At 42.4% G+C, this 27,606-nt stretch overlaps 1 protein-coding gene across 1 annotated transcript in view; it reads right to left on the bottom strand.

Moving 5' to 3' along the window:
* Positions 1-1,693: 1,693 nt before the first annotated feature.
* The window catches only part of LOC308082873 (peroxisome proliferator-activated receptor delta-like), a 38,764-nt gene continuing 12,851 nt past the window's right edge, over positions 1,694-27,606 (bottom strand). Inside the window, exons 2-9 of the mRNA XM_080424938.1 lie at positions 22,763-23,061; positions 19,888-20,097; positions 15,542-15,693; positions 13,663-13,801; positions 12,801-13,009; positions 8,288-8,497; positions 7,529-7,772; positions 1,694-3,977 (exon numbers count right to left, since the gene is read on the bottom strand). Of these exons, the coding sequence (XP_080281064.1) occupies positions 3,730-3,977; positions 7,529-7,772; positions 8,288-8,497; positions 12,801-13,009; positions 13,663-13,801; positions 15,542-15,693; positions 19,888-20,097; positions 22,763-22,970 (1,620 nt within the window). The 5' untranslated portion in view covers positions 22,971-23,061 and the 3' untranslated portion in view covers positions 1,694-3,729. The remainder of the gene's footprint in view (positions 3,978-7,528; positions 7,773-8,287; positions 8,498-12,800; positions 13,010-13,662; positions 13,802-15,541; positions 15,694-19,887; positions 20,098-22,762; positions 23,062-27,606) is intronic.

A 27,606-nucleotide genomic window follows, 5' to 3' on the forward strand; every position in this document is an offset into this window, starting at 1 on the left:
TACCAATGATACTAATGAAGGCTCTGTTCCATTCTGGTCAAGCAGAGTCAGGGTGCTGATATTGTGCATGTTGGCTCACTGGAAACACTCTGCTACACCAGTGGGTTTCAAAGTGTGGTCCAGGGACCATCATGGTTCCTTGAGGGGGTTCCAAATGGCACCTTAAAAGGTGTGTAACTCTGAGAGTGTACAAATGGAGGTTCCATTTGTACACTCTCAGAGTTATGGGGGTCCTTGAAATTAAAAGGTTTGAGAACCACTGTGCTACATGAAATGGAACAAAGCCTTCATTAGTATCATTGGTAACACCTGTGAAGGAAGTAAGGAAGACACGCAATTTCTTTCCAATATGGCTGCTGTGCATAATATTACAATACCAGTGGTTCTCAAACCATTTAATTCCAAGCACCACCAATTAAGGAATCGGACAGTTAAGAGGGAATCGTTAAAATCCTGAAGGATCCCGACCCGACAGGTGATTGGCTGACTTGATGTGATGTATGATTACATTTTTATGTTTTAACCACTTAAACCCCTTTTCATTCAGTTGAGTGATGTCCCTCAGGGTTCTTAATTAGATTAGGGTTGCAATAGTTAAGCTAATCAATTAAATTGATTATAAAAACATTATAAACTTGAAATAATTAAAACCGGGAAAGTATCCTTTTAACTTTATATTTTAGCGTTGGCTATTATTACTAATAGCAGATATACAAGCTCACAGCGCGTCAAGCAAGCTTGTACATCTGCTATTTTGAAATTTTTTAACAAAAAACATAATTATGAAAGTGTGAGAACTACTTATTTAGAGGGCATTTGTAGAATCTGCCTCAGGTCTTAATAGGTTAATACGACTGCAAAAAGGGCAACACATTTGGGGTTTTTTTTCAGGCCAAGGACCCCCCTTAGCTGAGAGAGAGAGAGAGAGAGATGAAGCAGGGAACCCACTACATATTGTATACAATAAGTGTTGCAGATTAAACTTTTTTAATTTCCTCGATAGCTTAATAGACTTGTTTGACAGCACTGTCACCAGTGATTGTATTTAATTCATGTTTTTTTGTTTACACATTATCTCTTCTATGTGTATTTAACCGCACTTGAACCTTCAATTCTTTGTAAACTTGATCTTTGAGCTTGCAGATCAATTTTTGGCGAATTTCCCCCCCATAATAGGAACTCTAGGGTTCAAGTGGTTAATGTGGGAGGGAAGAAGAAAAAAAAAACGTTCCAATCACACAAAGATTTGGCGGTAGTAACTCTGAGGACCCCGTGTTGAAGACCCATGGCGCAGCAGGTTGTCCCTGCGTTAAATACTTTCTAGAATATATAATTATACAGGGATTAAAGCTAATAGAAATCTCACGACTGTAAACTGTCCCAATCTGTGATTTGTGAAATCTGTGAACCTAAATTTGAGTTTGAATACATCGATTAGTCTGATTAACCACTTGACCCTGTATTATAGCCACTATAGCAAATATAATAGCCAATCTACAAGCTCACAACAAGCTTGCAGCTTTGCTATTTTAGCTATTTTCACTATCAAAACAAATTATCGTTCATTAATCATAATCGAGGCAAACGTTTGAAATAATGGTGATATTGATTTGAAATCGTATCGCCCCAGCCCTATAGAATATGTAGAATTATAATGTTTAGGTATTATCATTCTAAACCTATGTATCACAGATTGAACGTTTAAGCTTTGCATTTATGAAATATTCCAGACCATTATGGAAGATGCTTCTGAACATGAATTAACAATTCAAGCAATAGAACATGTATTCTATCGCTAGTTTGACCCATTCCAATACTCTTTAATCCGAGTAAAAAAAACTGAAATCAGTCGTGGCGACTGAGAACTTTAATCCTTGTAAAACAGAGGTTCTCAAACTGTTTAATTTCAAGGACTTACAAGAGGTTACAAATACAAGGGTCCATTTGAAACCCTCTCAAGGAACCCAGAGGGTCCCTGGACCACTGCTTTAAGGCAGTGGTTCTCAAACTTTTCAAGCCGCTGTTTTCAAGTGCCCAGTTCGAAAAATATTTGAACCTTCGGAATTTAATTTGTTTTTGTTTAATCTTCGGTTCAAAAAATATTTGAACTGGGGACCCCCACCCTGATAAGCACTTTGAATTGTAGGAGTTGAGGCATTTAATTTAGTTTGACTCGGTTCCACAGATACATTATGAAATGAGCCGATCTTACAAGCTTGTACATCTTTTTTGACTCTTTCATAGGCAACATTTCACAATTATGGTTTATGTTTGAATTTATTTTATATTTGGTTCATTACTTTTAACGCAGTAATGGTCTTATTATTTTTATTTGTTTCATTTTAGAGGTATTAATAAGGTCTTAAAAGTACTTAAATTGTCACTTTAGAAATGTGCAGATACCCTGTGTACACTTATACTGTATGTAGGTTTGTTTAACCAACATTTTGGGGACTCCCTGGTGACCCACAGTTTGAGAACCACTGCTATAAGGGGGACCAATGGGAACACAACAATAAGATGACAGAGTGTCTGTGGACTCCACCGTCCGTCTGTGTAACAAACCTCTCAAGGTAAAAAAGAAGATACAAAGTCTTGGTAACATGAGCCCCCCCCCTGGTGTCCAGGGTTGAGAATGGGGGTTTTGACCCTTCGTATAAAAACGCTCCCAACCTCGGCGATAAGACTACAAAAGATGTATATATTACAAAAACACTGATCATCCGCTAAAGAGAGAGAGAGAAAAAAAGCAAAGAGGATTGTGGGTGTTGTAGTTCTCGTAGGTTGTCCCATAGAGGGCGGTATTCTCCTGGAATACCATGTTGTTTAGTGTCCCGGCAGAGGTTGACCGGGACACAGTCCGGCTAAGCCTGGTTCACACATACATCCATTCATGTATTAATAACAGTCCGTTTCCGTTGAAACATCGGAAGTTGTAGTCGGATCATCCGTTGCATTGCAGAGCCGATGGGTTTTATTGAACTCACGCAGCACCTTTTTTTTGATCATGCCTTCACAATTTGCTTTTCAATCCGCGAAAACGTTTAGGTTTTGTCGAGTTTTTTGTTTTCGAAAACCCCCGGGGGGAGCCCGCCGGGTCTGATGGATCCGACAGTATATCGGAGTAAAGCCGGGTTTGCGCTTTTACGGAAGCGCATTGCTGCCATGACAGGAGAAAAAGACAAATCCTATTACGTAATAACGTTTCAGGTTTTAACAAAATAATATTGTTCTATTATGAAATAACATCTTCGGGCGCCGATAGCTGAGTGGTTAAGGCTCTGATGCCTGACAGCGAGTCCTGGGTTCGATTCCCGAGCCAGGCGGGACCTTTGCTGCATGTCACTCGCCGACTTTCTCTCCCCGTTTCCTGTCGATCTTCACTTGTTGGACCATCAATATAAAAAGGCATAAAAAGCCCCAGAAATATCTTTTAAAAAAATATATAGAAAAACTAAACTTTTCACGTTACAACGTGATAGGATTTCGTCCCCCTCCCCCCTCTGGAATGGCAGCAATACGATGCACTTCCGGAACACTTAGCCACGCAGCAGGTGTCGCGCACCGCGCGCAACAAAGCATATCAATGCACATAATAACGGCAGTCTTTCCGATCTCCGCGAGGCCATTCTGAGTGCCGCGCGTTTCTTGCGTCAGCTTTCGTGGAGCCTCAGTGCAGGTCCTAGGAGATCCTCAGCACATGGCCTAGCAGATCTCCAAGATCAATCATCAGTACATGTCCTTGTAGATCTCCTGGAGCAGCGGGTGCAGCGAGGTCTCCGACTCGGTCTTCTTGATCTTGGTCACCAGCTGGGCGTTCTCGGTGACCAGCTGCCGCAGGTCGGCCATCTTCTGCAGCAGCTTGGGGAAGAGGTAGGAGGAGTCTGCGTGGTTGGCCTGCAGGTGGTGGTCCAGGGCCTGGAGGATGCCGTCCTGGATCTCCTCCACCTGCTTGATGTTCATCAGCCCCGGACGGTCTGGAAGACGAGAGGATTTAGTATTAGTGCCAGAGCTGTAGTGTGTGTATGTATCGCACACACACACACACCACCCACACACACACACACACACACACACACATACGAAAAGGTTTTGTGCCAGGGACCCCCAGAAAAGAAGATTTGAGTTTTTCAATTATTTCCAAAAATAGCAGATGCACCGTACAAACTGTGAGCTTGTAGATCTGCTATTTTTGAATTGCCAAAGTATAAAATATGAATTAAAGGGATATTTCACTTTCAAACATGTGTGGGGTCATTTTAACGTCTACGGCTTTCGTTAGCACCCCAGACAGTTTTTAAGTTAATTGATTCAGTATTTAGATATTTGATATTCATTTTAACAGACACGCTTCCTATACAAACCCATTGTAGCTCCAAACTCCATTTTAACCATGATAGATTCATCGAAAACACCTGTCCTTGGTTCTGGTGACTGATATTGTCCTTCTGATGCGTGAGACCGTGTTTTTTCTATAACTTTTTCCATTTATTTTTTAATAATTTTTGGGGAAAATAAAAAATAATAATGAAAAAATAAAACAAATGAAAAAAGTAATTGAAAAAAAATAAACGGTCTCGTCACACATTAGAAGGACAATATCAGTCACCAGAACCAAGGACAGGTGTTTTCAATGAATCTAACATGATTAAAATGGAGTTTGAAGTTACAATGGGTTTGTATAGGAAGGGGGCGTGTCTGATAAAATAGATATTAAATATCTAAATACTGAATCAAGCAACTTATAAACTGTCTGGAGTGTTCACAAAAGTCTGAATAGACGATAAAATGATCCCAAACATGTTTGAAAGTGAAATATCCCTTTAAGTGGTTGAAATGGTATGTTTCTTTTCTCTTTTGTACTGAACATTGTCTATTGTCTTTTCTCTACTGTACCTGTATGACATACTGTACTGTGTGTCTCTGAATGTTTTCTTTGTAACAAATGTGTGTATTTTCCCACATTGATGTCATTTTACCCTAGGGATAGATCGATTAGTCACCCCATGGAGACTTGAATTCATGGATATTTTTTTGTTTTTGTCGCATTCCTAAGCCACTAATATGATGACCAGTGGGCAGCGGTTCCGGTAGGAGACACAAAGGAGACTCTTTGTCTCCTACCTGAACCGCTGCCGGTCATCAAATTATTGACCGCTCAATTAACTAAAACATTGACCGCTCTCCCCCTCTCTCCCCCATGGAAGAGTAGTTCACACCTCGAGACCCCCCTCAGAGCGCCCGTAGACCGCAGACTCGCTGCTGCGCAACAAGTCTATGTTGCCATGTCTGCTTATTATAAGCGACTTTGGGCTTGTTTTTCACGTCTTTCTATTATTATTATTATAACAATTATATATATAATTACATTATAATGGTAATACTTTTCTACTCCACTACAGCTCAGAGGCAAATCTTGTACTTTTACTCCACTACAATTATTTGAAAACTTTAGTTACTAGTTACTTTGCAGATATAAATATCTTTTCATACTTGTTTAGATTAGAGATTCATGCATGTCCTTTTGTAAATGATTTTTTATTAGGTAAATATTTATATAGAAAGGTCTAACCAGGGACTGGGGTTGCATTTATATTGCAATGGTTTCATGCCTCACTGTTTTCTTAGGGCACAACGACGCATGCAGTAACATTTTCATAGACCTGACTGCTTATTTCTCTCGCAAAATTTGGCAACCCAATGCTGCACCAACAGATCCGATCTACAAGCAGAGGGCTCGTTAGCCAGCGACTGTTTTATGTTTGTAGATCAGATATTTAGCGCAGGAGTAGAGCAGGAATGAGCACATTTGTGGAACATAGCGATGTGTTCACTTGTTATGCTGACATGGAGAGGAGAGGGACAGAGAGGGACAGAGGAGACGCTTCTGTCAGCGTGGACAGCTGATAGAATGAGAGCTTTACGCTCAGACAATAATGTGAATATTATATAGTATAATATTGGTTTGTCAAGAGATATCCATGTGTTTTGGACAATGGAGATAGTCACGTAATTAGACAGTGGCTTCAGCGTTCATATAGGCTCCATGTTTCACTGAAGAGTTTAATGTGACGCTACAGATCGCACTGTTTTATACGCTTTTTTATAAAGATTTTACATACAGAATCTGCAGTTACCATTACATTTTATAATACTATTTTATATATATATATATATATACTACATTACTATTTTATAATGTTTCTGCCTGCCTACAACAACAACATTATGTGGGCTCACTGACTGAGCAGAGTGCAATTGAGATGTTAATGGCTATTTAGAAGACAATGGAACCCCCCACTGTTTGGGGGAGAAAGTGTGAACTAGTCTGGAGCACAGAGGGGAGACAATAGCCAATAGGATAGCCTGATTTGGGGATCAAAATGATCGTTTTTCAGGCAGTGTGGAGGGTAATGAAACCTCAGTCATGCTAGTGTTCGGTGCCGGAGTTTTATTACAAAAGTGACGTTGAGTGCCAGAGATCTCACCATTTGTAACGCTACGCTGTTTACAGCTGCAGACTCCACGACGAGCACCCGATTGTAAACAATATATGCGTGCACAATGGTGGATGGTCCTGGCTAACGCCTGGAACAATAACATTTCTCACGCGAGTCACCATGGCGGAGTGATCTCGGATCGAAAATTACTCCTTTTCCCCACTGTAAAAAGTTAAGGAAATATGGAGTTTTTTTGCAAGGAGATATTTTAGTGATCTAAAATGTTTTAGTTTTTGTCTAGTTTTAGTCAATTAAATATCATAAGATTATAGTAGCCTAAATCTACAGTTGATTTAGTCGACTAAAATGTATTTTGGCAGGGCTTGATGGCGTCGTAATGCCTGTGGACCAGGAAATAGCCGATCTACAAGCTCACAACGCGTCACAGTGTACACCCGAGTGTACAGTGTACACCCGAGCGCAACCACATAAAATGACTTGTCTTTTAGTTCTACTGGATCTCTTCTCCACTAGCTCTAACATTTTAGTCTAGTTTTTATTTGTTGACGAAATTGCCAATATATTTAGTCTCAGTTTTAGTCATCGTAGCTTAGTTTTTATTTACAGTGACTCTTACCTCCACATAGAATGATGGCGGCTACAAACAGTGACTCTTACCTCCACATAGAATGATGACGGCTACAAACAGTGACTCTTACCTCCACATAGAATGATGACGGCTACAAACAGTGACTCTTACCTCCACATAGAATGATGGCGGCTACAAACAGTGACTCTTACCTCCACATAGAATTATGACGGCTACAAACAGTGACTCTTACCTCCACATAGAATGATGACGGCTACAAACAGTGACTCTTACCTCCACATAGAATGATGGCGGCTACAAACAGTGACTCTTACCTCCACAAAGAATGATGGCGGCTACAAACAGTGACTCTTACCTCCACATAGGATGATGGCGGCTACAAACAGTGACTCTTACCTCCACATAGAATGATGACGGCTACAAACAGTGACTCTTACCTCCACATAGAATGATGGCGGCTACAAACAGTGACTCTTACCTCCACACAGAATGATGGCGGCTACAAACAGCGCCAGGTCGCTGTCGTCCAGCTCCAGGGCGTTGAACTTGACGGCGAACTCGAACTTTGGCTCCATGATCTCGCTGAAGGGCCGGCGCAGGCTGCGCAGGAACTCGCGCGTGACAAAGCCCTTCCCGTTGGCCACCAGCAGCCCGTCTTTGTTCATCAGCGACGGCAGCATGGCGAAGATGGCCTCGTGCACGCCGTACTTCAACAGGGTCACCTGCAGGGGGACCCAGAGCACCACATTGGGGAGTCAAGAGGAGCGGGGCAGCCAAACGCTGGCAAACCTACGCCGTTGTCGGGCAGAAACGACCTCTGTGTTTTTTCCGTAAATGAATGCCCTTCTTCGTCACAATTATTACATAATCGACTAATCGCAATTATTTCAGATAATCGCAATTATTTTGCATGATCATCATAATCGTTTCCATGTTGAAAAATGTTCATACATTTTCAAACATTTTCCAAAAATATCAGAAATAGCTGTTGTTTGTTAACACAAATCTTCTCTTCTCGGGGTCCCTGGCACCAAATATTTTCAGATGGGGGGGTCCCGCGACTAAACACATTAATTTGGGGGTCCTTGAAATGAAAAAGTTTGAGAAAATCATGTGACAATTTGGTCCCGAACGAAATCATACTTTCAACCACCTTTCTAATTACTTTTGTGTAAAAACAAACAAACTACTCAAAAAACTAAACAGGAAACAAACACAACAGTGATTTCTCTCTTGCCTGGTCGTTGAGGAAGAGGTTGACGAACCCTGGGATGCTCTTGGCGAACTCGGTGAGTTCTCGCACGGTCTCCACCGTGGTGCACTGGCAGCGGTAGAACACGTGCACGCCGATCTCCTTGTTGGGCGGCGTGCCGCCGTTGATCAGCTGGTTCCACACCAGACCGTTCTCTGCCTGCCACAGCGTGTCCATGTCATGGATGACAAACGGCTGCATAAAAACAAGAACAAACAAACAAACAAACAGTGTTAACATATTGTGTGCCAAAAACGGTCCGGACCGTTTTTGAGAATCCATGCGTCATGTGCCATAAACGGTCCGGACCGTTTTTTTACCCTTTTTTTTTTTATACGTGGGGCCCACGTGGGGCGCTCTAACGAAACTTTGGGATCATCCAAGGAGTCTCTGAGAAGGAGAGGCCGGATGTGGCTCCATGTCAAAAATCCTTCCGGTCGGCCGCTCCAATGTTAACTCCTTGACTAAAAGCGGCGATCACTCTGCAATGGAGGATCGCGTTAGAAATATTATTGTTCCAGGCGTTAGTCGGGACCCTCCGCCGTCTCGCACGCACGCTTTGTTTACATGCACTTCCGCGTCGGGGCTTCTACAGCACGAAACGTATCAACGTAAGTGGATGGAAGATATGCAGGCACTGAACGTACAATATTTTAATAAACCTCTGGCACACAATGTGTTAATTTTGACAGCAAAATTAGATTTTGTTTAGTCTTTTGAATAAAATCCCACTTAAATTTAGTCATTTGAAGTGTTTTACCTTTAGGCTAGTTTTAGCCGACTAAAAATCAACAGTTGATTTAGTCGACTAAAATTTATTTTGGTGGGCTGTGACGGGTCGTAATGCCTGATTTATACTTAGCTGTGTGCCGAAAATAGCAGATCAACAAGCATGTAGATCAGCTTTTTTCCGAGTGCGACACCTGTGCACAACCAAGCATAAAATGACTTGTTTTAAGCCAAATTCCAATACCCCAAATCTCGCCCACTCGCTCACTCACACTCGGTCACTCCAACTTGACCCGGAAATAGTTTTGTCCCAATTGGTAATTCGCTTTTTGGAGGAGCCGAGTGCGCTTGGAGCGGCCTTCATCGAGTGTACATTAAGTGTAGGCTCGGCAGAGTTTCACATCTCCTCACGGAAGACTTCCGCATCACGTGTACATGTTTTGTTTCCTCTCGTGTGACATATACATGGTCCTCCTCCACATGTGGCCACACAAACACTGCTTGAAACCGGAGACAATGGCGAAAACACCGGGCGCCCCCGCCCACTCGCTGCCCCAACACACACACACACACACACACACACATTTTCATAATGCGGAATTATAGAGCTTCTGGATCTCTTCTCCACTAATCCCTCCCTAACACTTTAGTCTAGTTCTTGTTTGGTGGCGAAATTGTCAAAATATTTAGTCATTGTTTTAGTCATCATAGCTTGGTTATTTAGTTATTTAGTTTAGTTACTGTAGTTATTTAGTTTTCAACAGTGGAAACATTTTTCATCGTAATTTAGTTTTAGTCGACAAAATTAACACTGCAATCTAACACACCATGAGTCCATGAGGGGGGGGAGGATATCCATCCATACAGTATGTACATGAGGTTTAGACATAAGGTGCATGAACACAGCAGCTGGTATCTACTGTACATCAGTGGCTCTCAAACCTTTTCATATCAAGGACCCCCAAAATGATATGTATTTGGCTGCGGACCCCCCCTCCCCATCTCAAAAATATTTTGTGCTAGGGATTTTTCAACAATAGCATGAGCTATAAAAGCTATGAGCTTGTATATCTGCACTTTTTGTAAATCTGCTATTTTTGAAAAGCCAAAGTATAAAATACGGTTAAAGTGGTTAAAATGATTGTGACACCATATTAACAATATTAATATCCCCCCCAAGGACCCCTGACCCACTTTGAGAACCAATGCTGTAGACATTAATGTGCAAGAAGAGTATCAGTGTGTTGCACAACTCTCACATCGACTATTTGAAATACAGCAGCAGTTATCAGCCACTTGAGTAGTGTGGTGGTGTTTACTTGCAGGAACACACTGTCCTCTCACTGTGTTTTGGTGTTTTCACTGTTTGTTTTGGGAGACGGGGTCCACCAAATAGTTTCAGATGGGGGTTCCACAGGGGGGGGTCAGGGGACATGAGCAGGTTTGAGAACCACTGGTTAAATGAATAGTTTAAACTGTTTGGGCAGCACCTCCGTGGGGCCACTGGGAGGCGCTGTATCCTGCATGAGTTCTTAAGAGAGACAAAAAGTATACTTGATAGCAACTTAATTTTTTTTTTACTACAATTACTTGAAAACTGTAGTTACTAGTTACTCTGCAGATTTTGATTATTATTACAAAACATACATTAATCAATTACGCCCTGTTTTATACTTTGGCTATTACAACAACAACAACAAAAAACACAGCTGATCTACAAGCTCACAACGTGTCTGTGAGCTTGTAGATAAGCTGTGTATTTTGGTGTTTACACTGTTTGTTTTGGTAGACCTCCCCCAAAAAACATCCCTGTCTACCAAAACAAACAGTGAAAACCACCAAAACACAGCGAGAGGGCAATGTGTTTCTGCTGGTAAACACCACCACACTACTCCAGTGGCTGATATAGTAACTGCTGGTATAGAGGGAGATGAGGGGAGAAAAAATAGTTAGTTTTGTTATGTAAACACAGGGCAAAGTTACGTACTATGCCTTTAAGTAAAACACCGAGTACGGTACTTCCACCAATGGAAGACACAACAGTGGAGACAGGAAGGACCCAGTGAGGACCTTATGGGTCCATTTTTTGACCCTTTCACACTTTGTGTTTACTGTACACTGACACATGACCCAGTTCCCTGTCTTCCTCCCTCAGACACAACATGATAAAAGTTACAGCGTGACCTATGACACATTTTGGAGTGGTTCTCAAGCGTTTTCATGTCAAGGACCCCAGAATCTTTGGCCGTGGACCCCCCATTCAAAAATATTTTGTGCCAAGGACCCACATATAAGATTTGTATTGTTAAATGTTTCAGAAATATCCCCAATTTTTCAATATTCTTTAAAAAATAGGACAGATCATCTTTTTTCAAGTAGCCACTGTATTTAGGGTTAAAGTGGTTAAACTGATTTTGAAGTTATATTAACACATTTTTGATAGGGGACCCCCTGGAACCCCCTCAAATACCCCTGGGGGTCCCAGACCCCCAAGGGTCCTTGAGGGGATTCCAGGGGGTCCAAAAGACAATGTATAGCTATGTTGATGAATTTAATACATAGGACCACAATGGAAACAAGTCCCCAGGACTTTTTTTGTGTTATCCTTTTAGCCTTACTGCCAGAGTTTATTCCTAATGTACTCACCCCTGTGCCAGCGATTCGCGTTTTTATTTTTAAATTTTTCATTCAAATAAATTGTCTGAGTGCTGTTTTAAACACATACGACAAATCTGCCACTAGAGAGCAGCAAATAGACACCTTGATCAGCTCGCTGACTCGCTCGCCCCCCCCCACAAACAGTCAAATACATCAAACCGGATGTGACGTGTTCTCAGATTCTCCGATCGGCCAAAAATACGATGTGATACACGACGGCGATGACTGTTCGTCACCCAGAAAATAGATTATAGAAGTGGACCTCTCCGTTAGTTTTTTATACCATGTGAAAAACCGTGTTTTTCCCTATTCTGGCCGAAAATGACTGGGAAAAAAAAAACGGAAACGGAACCCGAGTCATGAAACCGGATCCCAGTGTGGGTGAAGTAAGTGGAACTCGAAACCTAGAATGAAAAATAAGCAGAATAGCGCGATCAGAGATTAATCACTAGATCGCATTAATGCGATCTTGGCGGACAAGCGCGCTATTTATTAGATCACATTAATGCGCGATTGGCGGTATATGAGTTAATGTCTGACTGTACCTCGTGCCGTTTACATTTCTGACTAATAAAGCATTCAATCAATCAATCAGATACGTACGGACTGGTCTCTAGGCATTACATACGCACAGGCTGGTGTTTAGGTATTAACACATCGGGTACCAAACACGGTAAAAAACTTGTTTTCATAGTAGCGCATAGGTGCCGAACACTGTGTTATCAGTCTTTTTCGTTTTTTTCCACAAGAGCGCAGCTCTGGAATCACCCACGGTGACTCTGAGAAGGAAGGGACAGATGGATCACCGTGCCAAAAAACATGGCTCCTCCTTAATAAAAACCTCTGTATCTCCTTAACTTTTTACAGTGGGGAAAACGAGTCATTTTCGATTGGCGATTACTCCGTAATGGCGACTCGCGTGAGAGATGTTATTCTTCCAGGCGTTAGCCAGGACCATCGATCGTCGTACACGCATCCATTGTTTGCGTGTGGGTGCTCGCCGTGGAGTCCACAGCTATAAACAGCACAGCATTACAAACGGTGAGATCTCTGGCACTCAAAGTAATCTGTTTTAATAAAACGCTGGCACCTGTTGTGTTAAGATACGTACAGGGTTGGAGGGGGTCTTGCCGGTCAGGATGTTCCTGGCTTTCTTTTTGGTCATGTTGAGGTTCTTCAGGTAGGCGTTGTTCACCCTCTTGGCCAGGGTCTTAAAGTCCGTGCCGCTGGGGCTGCCGCCGGGGCTGCCGCTCTCCCCGGCCAGCAGGCCCGCCACCAGCTTCCTCTTCTCCGCCTCGGGCATCCGGCCGTAACGGATGGCTGTGGAGGGAGACACTCTGCGCTTAGCATGGATTGAAGGGACCAGGACATGTCATTGCGGTCAGGTGGACCTTGCACTGTACGTCTAAAACAGTTACTTTTCAGGAAACGGGGGGAAAGAACCGGTGTTCTCAAATGTTGACAAATGTCTGGAGAGTCTAGGGGTTCGAATCAACCGCGGTGCATCCGGCTTTGTCGAGCGCCTGAATGAATACACATTGGGGGGGGGGGGGGGGGGAAGCATGCCGTCGCGATCATCCATTCCATATTTATTGGCAATTGAATGTAGGTTGTTTTTGCCAAAAAGCAACAGAAAAGCAGAGAAAATGCCATTTTCCAAATCCATTAACATGGAAGTGAATGTGTCAGTTTTTTTTGCGATCACGTGATTTACTGCTTCTTTGCTTCACTTGGAGTCAAATGGTGACTCGAACAGCGGTCATCTAGCGTAAAACCACTGAAAACACAAAATCTCGTCATTGGCAGTCTGAGCCTTAGCAAAATATGACTAAATGGAATTTTATTCAAAAGTGTATTTATTATTCAAAGGTTTATTTATGACAAAATAAAAATGTGCTGTCAAAATTAACACTGGTGTGTGCGCGCTGTTGAGTGTGTGTGTATGTGTGCGCGCGTGCGCGTGTGTGTCTCACCATCATGGGACATGCCCAGTTGCAGGCACTTCTGGAAGCGGCAGTACTGGCACTTGTTCCTGCTTTTCTTCTGGATCTTACAGCTGCGCTCACAGCGCTCGTACTCCAGCTTCATCCTGATGGTCCTCCGGAAAAAACCCTGGAAAACACAAATCACATGCTACACCGTCACAACAAATACTGTACACGCACAACCACATAATACACAGTCACAATAGTTACATAATCGCCTAGGGGCAATTATTTGTTCTGTCGTTTCGGAAAGTTGCGGAAATAGCATGCACACACCGTGTCCCAACGCGACATGTTGTGGGCTTGTAGATCTGCTACTTCCCACAATTTTTACAATATTTTGAAAGTATAAAATCATTAAATATGTCAGTCATTTCTTTACATATATCAGTTATTTTACATATCTGCCCTGTGCAATTTTTGACAGCCAGCTATATGCGCGCACACACACACACACACACACACACACACACACACACACACACACACACACACACACACACACACACACACACACACACACACACACACACACACACACACACACACACACACACACACACACACTGGTTGGCTATGTCTCCCCTTTAGTAATAACAATTGATAAAGTATTTTATATAATTTATATCGTTGATTAGTCACCTTTACAACGAGGTGTAACTTGTTAGGATCGGGCATTCGTGGAATGAGCAACACAGCTAAACATGTGGGTAGCGCCCCAATTTGTTTTGCCAAAATCCCCTGCAATAGTTGTTGTTGCTTGGTGGATTGAATGATTACACTCTCCCACAATAATAAGGAAAGAACAACACATGTTGGCCATTTTTAAACTTCATACATTTTACACTCAGTGTCAGGGACCTCAGTAGCATGTGGAAGATCCATACACAGCCACAACAACTTGGCACCTCCTTCTCACGCTGGTCCCCAACCTAGCCACATTTTGCTGTGGGATGGCATCCCATTCCTCAACCAGGATTTGTTGCAAGTCAAGGGAGACCAACTGCTGGCTGAGCACGCCTTCTGCACAGCTTCTTCCAGAAGGACGCTGGCTTCATCCAGCCTTTACCTATACGACGGAAAGCTGTACATATTTGGTGGCAATAACTATTACCGGGCCTGGAAGAAGTTGAGTCCAAGGGCAAAGGCCCATACAAATTGGACCAATGCTATTGCATGGTGGGAGATCGTATCATCGTCTTTCCGAGATACAAAACATACACAATACATCCAGAACTGTGCATCTTAGATCTAGATGAAGAAGTGTCTCACCATGCAGAAAATGAAAAGAGAAGCAGCGATCCCACTAAACAAACAAACAAAAACAAGAAAAGCCCTCATTTGAGCAGATCCTGTGAGGTTCTGAGAACCTTATGTGAGACCCAGTCGAATAGCTTATGGAAACACATCCAGAACCTGTGAAATATGTTAGACCACTGGTTCCCAAACACTGGGTCGGTCTGGAACCCACTGGAAATGTGTAGGTCGCGGACACATTTTTATGGGAGTAAATATCCCTTTCTTTCTTGTTTCCTACATTTATTTGTATTATTTTAAAATACCCCCCCCTCAAAAAAGATTTATAATACAAAAATAAAAAAGAATAGGAAATAAATAAAAATTTCTAAAGAAAATCCATAAAAAAAAGGGGGGGGGGGAATGAAAATAGCAGATCTACAAGCTCACAATTTGTTGCATGGCGACGATTTGTGAGCTTGTAGATTGTCTATTTTCACTAGTTTGGGTCCTGGGGGGAGACATAAAATGCATATTTTGTGTCTCAAAATAAAACGTTTGGGGAAACACTTACGTTAAGACGGCATGGCACGAAAGTCAAAGTGGAATAACGTTTTTTTTTTTTGCTCACCTTGCATCCCTCACAGGCGTGGACGCCGTAGTGGAATCCGGAGGCCTTGTCCCCACAGATCCTGCACTCCACGTTGATGCCGGCCCCCCCGCCGTCATCTTTACCCAGGAGCAGCTGCTCTGACAGGGAGGGAGAGGAGGTCTGGGATGCCTCTGGAAATACAAGTGAACGTGTCACCAAAAGCCATTCAAGAACTCCCTACCCAAACTCAAAACTAACCAGGATGGACGATCTTTCACCCATTCAATCCGGGAGCACATCTGTGTCATTTTAAGATTTCTTTGGCTATTAAAAAATAGCAGATATACAAGCTCATAGCGCGGCACCGAGTGCCGCACTATGAGCTTGTAGATCTGCAAAAAATATATAATCGTGAACATTTTTGCAAATCTTTGAATATATATTCTACAAATGTCTTCTAAATCGTAACAGTTTTTTTTGAAAAAAACGTATGTTGCTATACCTGTTGCTATATCAGTAGTTCTCAAACTTTTTCACGTCAATGATATGTATTTGGCCGCGGACCCCCACCTCAAAATATGTTGTTCCAGGGACCCCCCAGAAGCAAAGATTTGAGTGAAAAACGTTCGCTTTAAAAATAAATATTCAAAGATTTGCGAAGAAAAAGAGCTTGTATATCTGCTATAGCCAAATAAATCTTAAAATGAATGACGGTCTTAATGGGCCTTAATTGGCCTTATAGTGGAACATCTTGGTAGTAGCCTTCTCTGCCCCATCCCTCCTTTCTCTGTAAATACTGTATACAGGGTCCCCACACATTTTTCGCAATGAATTTCCAAAACTTTTCCAGAATATTTAGCCCAATTTCCAATTTTGTTATACATGTTTATGAAAATGTTTTGTATTAACAAAATCAATAGCCAAAAACAATGCATAGCCAAATATTTTTCCAGGACCCTTGATAAATTCCAGGACCTTTGATCAATTCCCAAACTTTTCCAGTACTGGATTATTTTATTTTCAATTTCAAAATATTTCCAGGAATTTCATGACCGTGGGGACCCTGTGTATACCTTTCGCTGCTACTGAACTTTTACCGTCTTGTATTGTATTGCTGATGAAGTGAGTACAATGGACCGCGATGGAAACAAGCGCCCTGGGGCTTTTTGTGTCATCCTTTTAGTCGTTTGACTCTACTACCTGTGTTGTTAGCAAGTGTTTCAGTATTCAATCAATCAAAAAACCACACCACATGGCAGACCATCAGCATCTGTGTGTGTATGTGCGTGCGCGTGTATTAGTATACTTGTGAGGGCCAAATGTCCCCATAAGTATAGCATAATATTGAGAAATAAACATTGTGACGCCAATTTTCCTGGTCTTTTCCTGGTCTTTTTTTTAGGGTTGGGCTCTTTGTCGCAGGCAGGTGTGTGCGTGAAACGAGCACCAACGCGACAGTTTCGCAGTTGCCGCTCCGCCTCCGCAAACTGCCCGCTCGCCTCGCAAGCGCGCCTATCGCTTCCCGTGTGCCCTATATGATTAGCTGCAGCTGCGGTGCTTTCTAATCAACCATGTTTTTAATCTGCTGTAATTCTTTTTTAAACCTGAACTGGAAAACAAACTACATCATCGATGGGGATTCCAAGCCAATAAAAACTGGAGGCTTTATATTCCTGGAAAGTTAGAATGCTATAATAGAATGTTTTAAAAAAAAGAAGAACAATTAAATGACCAAATGTGCCTACCGATGATGTCACTGGTAGTCAGGTTTCTGAACTGTCCACAGCCCTCCTCTGTCTACTCACTCTGAGACACAGAGTGAGTAGAAAAGTGAGGGGAATTTTTTTTTTTTTTTCCAGAACCCAAGATATGATGATTTGAAGATTTGCTGCTCCATTCACTTCTTGTTTAACTTCTTACTGAAAAAGGCTGTATCTCGGCTCCTAAGCACTTTTTTTTTTACAATGAATTTTGGCTGTGGCACTCAGAACCAAACTTCCATAAATAAGAATGGCACTGAAAGAGTTAAGTGAAGAAAAAAAACATGGTCTCTGAGGTCTCTTTTATGTCCGGGAGCAGCGAGTGCAGACAGTAAAAACCCTCAGTGTTCATTTAACTCTGAGAGCGACCACTAGATGATAGCAAAGGGACCCGTACGGGTCCCTTTGCTATCATCTAGTTAAGGCTCTCAGAGTTAAATGAAGGCCCAGGGTTTTAAGAGTGGCAGGGCCTTGGGGTAGCTAGCTGCACTCCCAACAGTGGCTGGAATGACAGGAATGCTAGAGGTTGAGACCCTGAACTCTGAGACTCCAAGACTCTGTGTGTGTGTGTGTGTGTGTGTGTGTGTGTGTGTGTGTGTGTGTGTGTGTGTGTGTGTGTGTGTGTGTGTGTGTGTGTGTGTGTGTGTGTGTGTGTGTGTGTGTGTGTGTGTGTGTGTGGATTACAAGTAGCCTCTAGCCCTGTGTCTGTGCTGTTTTGCTTTGTCTTCAGGAACCTCAGAGTATGAAGACAGAAGGAACAATACATTTTTTAAGATAATGCTACGTTGTGTAAAATATAAAGGAAACCATGTTTACATTGTCTTTGTTTTTCCATTCCAATATTATGTACATAGCCGACAATATAATATTGTTGCTGTCTTTTTTTCCTTTTTTTCATAAATGCCCTACTTTATCATGCTACAGTGTCAAACAAAAGTAGAAAAAAAATGCCGTTCTATAAGCTCACAACATGTCGGGATGTGGCGCGTTGTGAGCTTGTATATCTGCTATTTTTGCTACTTTTGAATCTTATTAGAGATAAAGTGTGTGTGTGGGGGTTTTATAAATATTGGATCAATGAAAAGTGTTAACAAGGGCTTGTGACTAAATAATAACTACATTGGGTCCATTGGAACAGGCTCTTTTTCGTCCATTTCCTGAAAAGTAACGGTTTTGTACATAAAAGGTTTTCACCCGAGTGACCCGACAGAGACTACAGATAGATAGACAGTATTTTGTGCCAAATAAAGAAAACACATGTTTCCATTGTTTTTGTTTATGTTTCCATTCCAATATTCTGTAGATTTTATCATAATGGTCACAGGCGGGTGGAAACCTTGTATGTCCAAAACCGTTACTTTTTTATTATTAATTTAAAAAAAGATTCAAAACACAGCCAGCTTGTATGACGGAGTAGGGCATTCATTTTCGGAAAAAAAACAATTAAACATAAAAAGATGCAAGAGAACGTTGATACAAGGTTTCAGCACGACGGCAACAATGTGTGAGCACTGTGCATTGGTGAAAGATTAGGCAGGGCTAAGAGAAGCTAAGCCAGGTCGGGGGCTAAAGCGTGGGAACAGAAATAAAACAAAATAATACTAATAACCTTGGGAAGGAATGAATTAGCCAGCAGGAAGTCAGAGGAGACTGGGTTCCTTTGTACAGGAAATCATCTCAAAACAGTTATTCCCTCACCTGCACTGAACACTGGAAATCTACACTTTATACCAGGGATGGACCCATATACCATATGCTGTATATCGCCATCGGCCGATTAGGGATGGGAGGATAACAGTCATTATCGCGATAAAAACTCACATCACAGAGATTTATTTATCGTGATATTGTCCTGCTTTTTGTCCCCCCCATCTACACCAAAGTTCTTTGCCAAAAATAGCAGATCTACAAGCTCACAACACATCGCGTTGTGAGCTTGTATATCTGCTATTTTTGGCTAAAGTTCCCCCCAAAATATGGATGCTGGGGTACAAGTGGTTCACAAAAGTGGCATTTTAAAGAGTTTTGAGCATATTTTGATTATCGCGATAATGTTGTTAATCACAATAATCTTGGCCACAATAATCGTGACATGAAATCGTCCCACCTCTACGGCCGATATTTGCCTCATTGACTGGCATCAGTGTATCGGTAAAAAAGTTGACATTCACCGCTGGCAGTAGCCAATGTTTATGTGTCGTTGTGACGCATCAGTTTTGCGCTGGCTCTGTTGGATATCTGCAGCCTAGCAAGCTAAACAGCTAAAAAATATGATTCCCTCACCTGCACCCAGAACTGGAAATCTACACTTTATGTGCCTCATTGACAACCATCAGCAAACAAGTTGAGAAAAAAAGGTGATGCTAAAAGGATAACACAAAAAACCCAGGGGACGCGTTTCCATTGTGGTCCATTGTATTCAATTGATCAGCATGACATACAATACATTACATACGTAGTAAGCTGGTAGAGGATACATTCATCTATAAATGTATCTAATTCCAGTTATATTTTGAGGACAGCCATGTTTTTAGGTCATGTTTTGGTTAAGGTTAGGAATAGGCCTATTAGGGGCGGTCCCTGGGCGAAACACCCTGAAAAGAGGGAGTCCCGTTCGCGTCTCACCTGTACAGCTACTAGAGGGGGCGGGGCTCCCAGTGGTACACGTACTCTGGCACCTCCTCCCCTTCTCCTCCGGCTCCGCCACCTCCTCCTCTGGCTCCGCCTCCTCCATGTCCCACGAGGCCACGCCCTTCTCCTCTGGCTCCTCCCCTCCTCCTTCTCCCTCTGGCTCCTCCCCCTCCAGCTTCGCCTTCAGCTTTCCCTCGCCTGGGCCTGGATCACAAGAATGACATTATACAACAGGTGGTTCCGACAAAGCATTCTCATTGGTTGAAATAGGCTCTGCAGCCGGTGAGCAAATTGGCAACGCCCCCAGTCACTTGTGTCACTTCCCAGTATTAAAATAGAAAGGATTGCCAAGCCATTTCAACAGCAATAATAATAACAATAATAATAATAATGTGCTTCTAAAACATTTTTACAATGTAGGCATTTATCATAATAATAATACAAGTAAGACGCGCGAACGCGGGAAGCGAACGCAAAAAAAGTAAAATAAATATGAAAAATAAATATTTAAAAAAAGTAACCAATAAAAAAATACAAAAAAAATACAAAAAAAATCTGCGTTAACACATTAACCGCCAAGAACGTAGTCCTACGGGCCGTTAAATCCAACTGTTAAGCGCCGAGACCGTAGCCCTACGGGCTGTGGTGCTTTTTCCTTTTTTTCGATTTTTTATTTTTTTCAATTTTCCAGGGGGACCATTTTCAGTGTAACACCACCCGAAATCGACCGGAAGTGCGATCACGTTTTTTGTTTCCCGTCTGCCTTCATTCTAAGTCGTACACAAAAAGCCCTGTAAAACCTGTAATGGGACATGTAGTTTTTCATCCTCGCATTTCCCATGTTAACATAAACGATCAGAACTCAAACATGGCGGCTCCGTTTGACACGCGGTCTCGACGAGTAGACACCAGGACATGTGCCCGTTGTTTACAAACATTGGATCGGGCAATCTAAAGGATTTTAACGGGGCCTATGGCGACCTGAAAAAAACAAAAAAACAACAATAAAACCTTGGCACTGGTGAGTACATTATGAGATTAGCCCTTGGCGGTGGATGTGTTAAAAGGAGCATCTTAGAAAAATACAAATTGACAAAAAAAAACTTTGAATGTTTTTGAACAATTCAACAAAGTGTTTGAAGTGCCTGTTTCACCCACTTCCGGGGGGCGGAGCCAAAATCCGAGCCCGAAGTATTTGTTCGTAGACCCCCACTTAGGGGGGGTAGAAAAAGTTTCGGAGCGATTCGGGCACTTTTCATTTAACATGGGGTTTCAATGGGGAGTTTTTAGGAGCCTTCTCCGGGGCGTGGCTTCCGGGGGAAGGGGCGGGCTTAAACGCAACCTTGACAGGTGTGTTCAGTTTTCAAAGACCTTTCATTTGATGTATGGTACGTCTAAATTGGACATTTACTTATCTCAGAGGAGCTGCACACAGGCAGTGCACACAGAGACACTTAGACACAGAGACACAGAGACACAACCCGAGCACGGTTTCATAGTAAGCTCCACTTGCGCGGAGGCGCGCCTCCTTCCGCTGCGTTCGCAAATAATAAATAAATACAAATAAAAATAAAATACATGAATGTATTAATTAAAACAAATTGGGGATGGATTACATTCATTTTGGGACGGTTCAATATGTATTTTGGGACGGTTCTGGGACAGGGGTGAAAAAAGTGAGTCTGGAGCCCTGGGAACCTCACTGCACCAGCTGTCTCAGTAACGTTCCCCGTTAAGCACTAGACTTTCAGTTCAAGCTTCCTGTGATCAAATCTCGGCGGGGACAATCTTTTAAATTTTTTGGTTAAAACGCTACTTTTTCTGAGGTTAAGGTTAGGAATAAGGCTGGGTTTAGGCAAAGTTGCAAAAACACTGAAGAAGTTCAACCAGGCAGAACTGTCAATCACAGCGACTACTGGCTAATCACAGCGCGTCCTTACCGGGTCTTGTACAAAGCCGCAGTAGCCTAACGGCACTCGCATCAGAGGGCGTCTCAGCGCTGCTGCAGCTGCACTATGCTAGGCTAGCAGTTTGCATGGGAAGATTGCAAACGTAGTAACTAAATCTGGCATTAAAGAAATGTGAATTTATATCGAATATCTTATTTACAATGAGATTGAGCTAACAGTTAAATGTTGCGTACCTGAGGTGATGTTGCGTACCTGATTGCAAGGTAAAACAATATTCGAAGCTAAAGCTGTGTACAGACTCTTTCTTCACTACGATGTTTGTGTTGCCATATTTGATAACTGTTTCAGAAAAGCAATTAGCAAGCCCGTGGTTTACTGTGATTTTACCACAGCTAAGAGAGTGTCTTTCCTCACTACGCCTATTAGCCACAGTAAAATCCACGGTGACTTACTGTTTTAATAAATCATGAATCACAATTATTTGTGTGACAATAGGCTCTATGCACAGCAGCCATATTGAAAATAAACTGGGCCTCCTCCATACTTCCTTCAGGTGTTACCAATGATGCTAATGAAGGCTCTGTTCCATTCTGGTCAAACAGAGTCAGGGTGCTGATATGGTGTTGTTGTTGGCTCACTGGAAACACTCTGCTCCATCAGTGGGTCTCAAAGTGTGGTCCAGGGACCCTCATGGTTCCTTGAGGGAGTTCCAAATGGCCCCTTACGGGTGTGTACAAATGGAAGCAAATGGACCCATTCCATTTGAAAGCTCTCAGAGTTATGGGGGGTCCTTGAAATTAAATAGTTTTAGAACCACTGTGCTACACTAAATGGAACAGAGCCTCAATTAGTATCATTGGTAACACACAGGAAGTAAGGAAGAGGCCCAATGGCTTTCCAATATGGCTGCTGTTTATCATCAAGTAAAACTTGATGGCGGTCGACAGGCCTCCCCTCACCTTCCCCTCTGCTGTGCACCTCCTTGACGGGGGAGGTCCCGTTGACCTGGCACCCTCCTCCTCCTCCTCCTCCTCCTCCTCCCCGAGCAGGGCGGGGCCTCCTCTGTCTCTCCGGCAGGGGGTCCAAGAGGTCCTCGGCTGCCCCGCCCCTGGCTACTACTACTACTACTACACCCCCCCGGGTGCTGCTGGTGGGCGTGGCCTCCATGGAACTGGCCTCGGTCGCCGCTTTAAGCCCCTCCCCACCGCCGCACCGCTACTCAGCCGTCCGCCGTCGTCATAGCAACCACATCACCAGCCTAAGAAAATGATACAAAATAATGTAAAATACAAAAAAGGCATAATAGAGTTGTTATGGACAAGGAACCCTGAGAGTCCATGTCCTAGATTTGATTAAATTACACACTGGTATCGATGATCGGTACTCTGTATCAACCGACACGCAAGTTATGGGCATTGGAATCTCTAGAAAATAGCCGATCTACAAGCTCACTACATCGTGACAATAATAGTTTGTTAATCGTAGTCGAGGCAAGGGTTTGAAATAATGGCCCTGCTGTCATGTTTGTACTACTAATAGCAGATCTACAAGCTCACTATATGTTGCATTGGTCTGGTCTGGGCTGTGCTCGGCTGTATTTTTGTACAGACAGACACTGACAGTCAGTCAGTCAGTCAGACAAGACAGAAAGACAGACAGGCAGACAGGCAACCACACAGACAGATAGACAGCTGTCGCTGATTCCAGGGTGTCTGGTGTCGTTCTTCTGTTGGTCACACAGCCATTGACCTTTTGACCTTTACATTAAGCTTTACCCTACTGCTCTCTCTGTGTGTGCGTGTGTGTGTGTGTGTGTGTGCGTGTGCGTTAAGACTATAGGCCTGTCACCATTATGACATTTTACTTTTAATTTACAATTAATGTCAATTTGTCACACAAATAATTGTGATTAACCATTTAATTTTGTCTGGCGCTGAACATTGGAACATACTGTACAGTATGAATACAAATTACATTTCTGTTGGCCTTTTAAGCTTTGTAAACAAACATTGCCCAGGGCAGATATGACAAATAACGTATACAAAGAAATGACTTTATACATACAAAAGTATGGAAATGGACAATCTACAAGCTCTCCTGATTGGATGAAATGTGTAACCCACCTGAAAATTTATTTTCTGTTTACTAAAGAGCTGGAGAGACGGAATGGGGGAAAAAACACACTAAATCTGAGCAAGTACAAATGGTCCATTTCGTTGCATTTGTACCGTCTCAGAGTTACAAATGGACACATTAAGCAGACTAATCGATGCAGTCGATTATATATCGATTTATTATATGTCGATTCATTGATAATGATATGAGATTTTTTAAAGAATAGTGCTCAAGAAAATCTGCTTCTCGGTTGATCAATCAACCTACAAGAGCAAGATAAAGTCTGTTACTGTATTGTGCATTTCGGTTTCGATAATATATCCGGTTAATTTCCCAGTCCAAGTAGGTAAAGATGTTTTTGTTACTTAGGCTTGTTGTCTCCTGATCGCAATGTAGGAATGTCATTTAGATTACGTTATTTAAACAGACGCTAGGTTTCAATGTACAGATTATTATTTTGATAATATATAGTTTAGACTGATGCTAGGTTCTTGGTTTACCTGTGATCCTAGTTTACTGAGGCACTACACCAGGGGTGCCCGCACTTTTTTGACTTGAGAACAACTTTTTTAAATGACCAGCTCAACACCGACCAAAATATGATTTTATTGCTGAAAAAAAAAAAAAAAATGTAAATACGTTAAGAATTGTGAAAATGTCTCACTGTAGTGACTACACTGTCTCTCTGCATTCTATGTATGTGTTGCGTTTACCTTGCTTATTGTAAGGCGCTCTGGATAAGAGCGTCTGCTAAATGCCTACATTGTATATTGTGCAGATAGCTCATCCTGTCCACAGTGTATCAGTATTGCAGAGCAGAGCGAGCCAGAGCTTGTTGTGTGATCGCTATTTTTGGGGGAGTCCAGCTGTGAAGGAAAAGCATTTGCTGACTCTGCTGCACACTGACAGACAATGGGCAGTTCACAGAGGACAATCGCTGGTCAACTACATCAGTGCTTCTAAAACTTTTTACAATGTAGGCATTTATCAGACGCTCTTATCCAGGGTGACTTAATAGACAAGGTAAACACATACATAGAATGCAGAGAGACAAAGTGCCTCAGTTAACTATCACAGGTAAACAATGAACCTAGCATCTGTCTAAATAATACACTATCAAAAATAATCTGTCTTTCTATCGATTAGTCATCCCATGGAGACTTGAATTCATAGATATATTTTTTGTTTTTGTCGCATTCCTAAACCAATCATTTGATGACCAGCGGACCGGTAGGCAGCGGTTCCGGTAGGTAGGAAACGTAATGTGTCTCCTACACAATGTGTCTCCTACCGGAACCGCTGCCGGTCATCAAATTATTGGCTTAGGAATGTGACAAAAAATAAAACATATCCATGAATTCAAGTCTCCATGGTGGTGACTAATCGATAGAAAAAATGTCATTTTGGGGGTGAACTATCTCTTTAAAGTGTTAGGATAGGATAATTCCTTTTAACAGGTCGTTCATGAAAGTCCTTGCGGTCTTGTTTCCAATGAGAACCTGTGAGCAATTAGGGGTTAAGAGTCTTGCTCAGGGACAAATTTCATTTCATCGACACATATGCTGGCCTGGCCTGGAATCAAACCTGGGGCAACCAGGGCCTCTGGCTCCCTAGGCGGGCTCACTAACCACTCAGCTATGGCCGCCCCAACTGATTGAACTGATTGTGACGCTATATTAACTAATTTAGCAGGGGAACCCCCCTGGAACCCCCTCAACTTTGAGAACCACTACATTAGACAATATATGGGATTCTATAGCCTGGAAACATGTTATACAGTATACTGCATTGCGACACCTTGTGAGCCTGTAGATCGGGCTGTTTTCTGAAGATTAAAGATATTTAACGTAGTAGGGAAAACAGGAGGGGGCCTAGTGTAGAGCCCTGGTGGACCCCCACCAGCTACGTAGAGTGGGTTTAAGACTTAAACCCTCTATACTATCACATCAAACAAACAGTCCTCACACACCAACGCTACACACAGCTCCATGACTAGGCCTGTCACAATTATTACATACTCGTCTAATCGCAATTATTTGAGATAATCGCAATTATTTGAGATAATCGCAATTATTTCTGCATAATCGTCATAATTGTTTCCATGTTGAAACATTTTCACGCATTTTCAAATATTAACACATCGGGTGCCAAACACGGTCTGAACCGTGTTTGCGCAGAGTAGCGGTCCGGTGCCGAACACGGTCCAGACCGTGAAATATGTCTTTTTGTTTTTTTCGTTTTTCTCCACACGGGCGGGGCTAGAGCAGCTCTGGGAGTACCCATTGTGATCTTGAGAAGGATAGGCCAGATAGATCACCGGAAAAACAAAAACATGGCTGCCATCCACTTCCTGTCTATTTCCTTCTTTAAAACACCTATATCTCCGAATCTGTTTCCGGTGGGGAAAACCGGTCATGCGCGATGCGCGATCCCCCCCCATTGTAACTCGCGAGTGAAATGTTATGGTTCCAGGCTGTAGCCAGGGTCATCGCGCAACATGAATGGATGTTTTTTTTTACATGGATTTGCTCCTCGTGGAGTCTAGAGCTTTAAACAGCAAAGCGCAGTCAATGGGGAGAATGCTGGCACCCAACGTAAGTTGTTATGAAAAAATGCTGGCACCCAATGTGTTAAGAAATATTAAGAAATGGCAGATCTACAAGCAAACAACGCGTTGTAAGCTTGTAGATCAGCTATCTGTTTTTTTTTGTTTACATGTGTTAAGTTATTAAATATGTCAACAATTTCTTTGTATATTTCAGTTATTTTTCATACAGTATCTCTGCCCTGTGCATTTTATTTATTACAAAGCCTAAAAGGCTTCATATGTTCCAAGGTTCAACGCCAAACACACAATTAAACCGTTAATCGCAATTATTTGAGTGACAACTAATCGTCAACTCAAATTTGTAATCGTGACAGCCCTATCCGTGATTGGTTATTGAGGATGGGGACAGGTCTATACTGTAGCTACACAGCTTGTCCTCATGTAGAGTAGACTGGTAACTAGAAGATGGTGACAGGTCTACAGCTACACACAGCTTGTCCAGGAGTCTTCATGTAGAGTAGAACTGGTGGAAGTGCTGCTGGTTTATCTACAGAATAACAGCATAGAGCTGGTTGAGCACAACACACTTCCTTCTACACGTTCGCATGTGGCTCTGTAAAACAAGTAGGTTTTCAGGCCACTACGCCACCTTCAGATCTAGTCCTATATTGTACTGATCAGAGCAATTCCAGTATCGGAGAAGCTGCCAATACCGCCTAAAATACTGGTATCAGTATCGACGAGTATGCCAGTTTATGCCATTCCGATAACACGTAATTTATCACATGATGATATTTAATTAACGGTCATATTTTGATCGCTTCAGTTGATGTTGCACGACTGTTTTATACTCTTACTGTACTGTACTACTGCTTTATACTACTTTACTTTATTATTTTACTAACTTGTAGCTGCATATTAACAATTATTCATGGCATTTTATTTTATTCCTAGATCAGTGGTTCTCAAACCTTTTAATTTCAAGGACCCCCACACTGACAGACAGCGAAGTAACAATGGGCAGTTCACAGAGGACAATCGCTGGTCAACTACATCAGTGCTTCTAAATCTGTTACAGACCTGTAAGATCCATTTGGAACCCCCTCAAGGAACCCAGATGGTCCCTGGACCCTTCTTTGA

The sequence above is a fragment of the Gymnoscopelus braueri genome, assembly GCF_963280865.1.
Source record: "Gymnoscopelus braueri genome assembly, chromosome: 3".
Classification (NCBI taxonomy): domain Eukaryota; kingdom Metazoa; phylum Chordata; class Actinopteri; order Myctophiformes; family Myctophidae; genus Gymnoscopelus; species Gymnoscopelus braueri.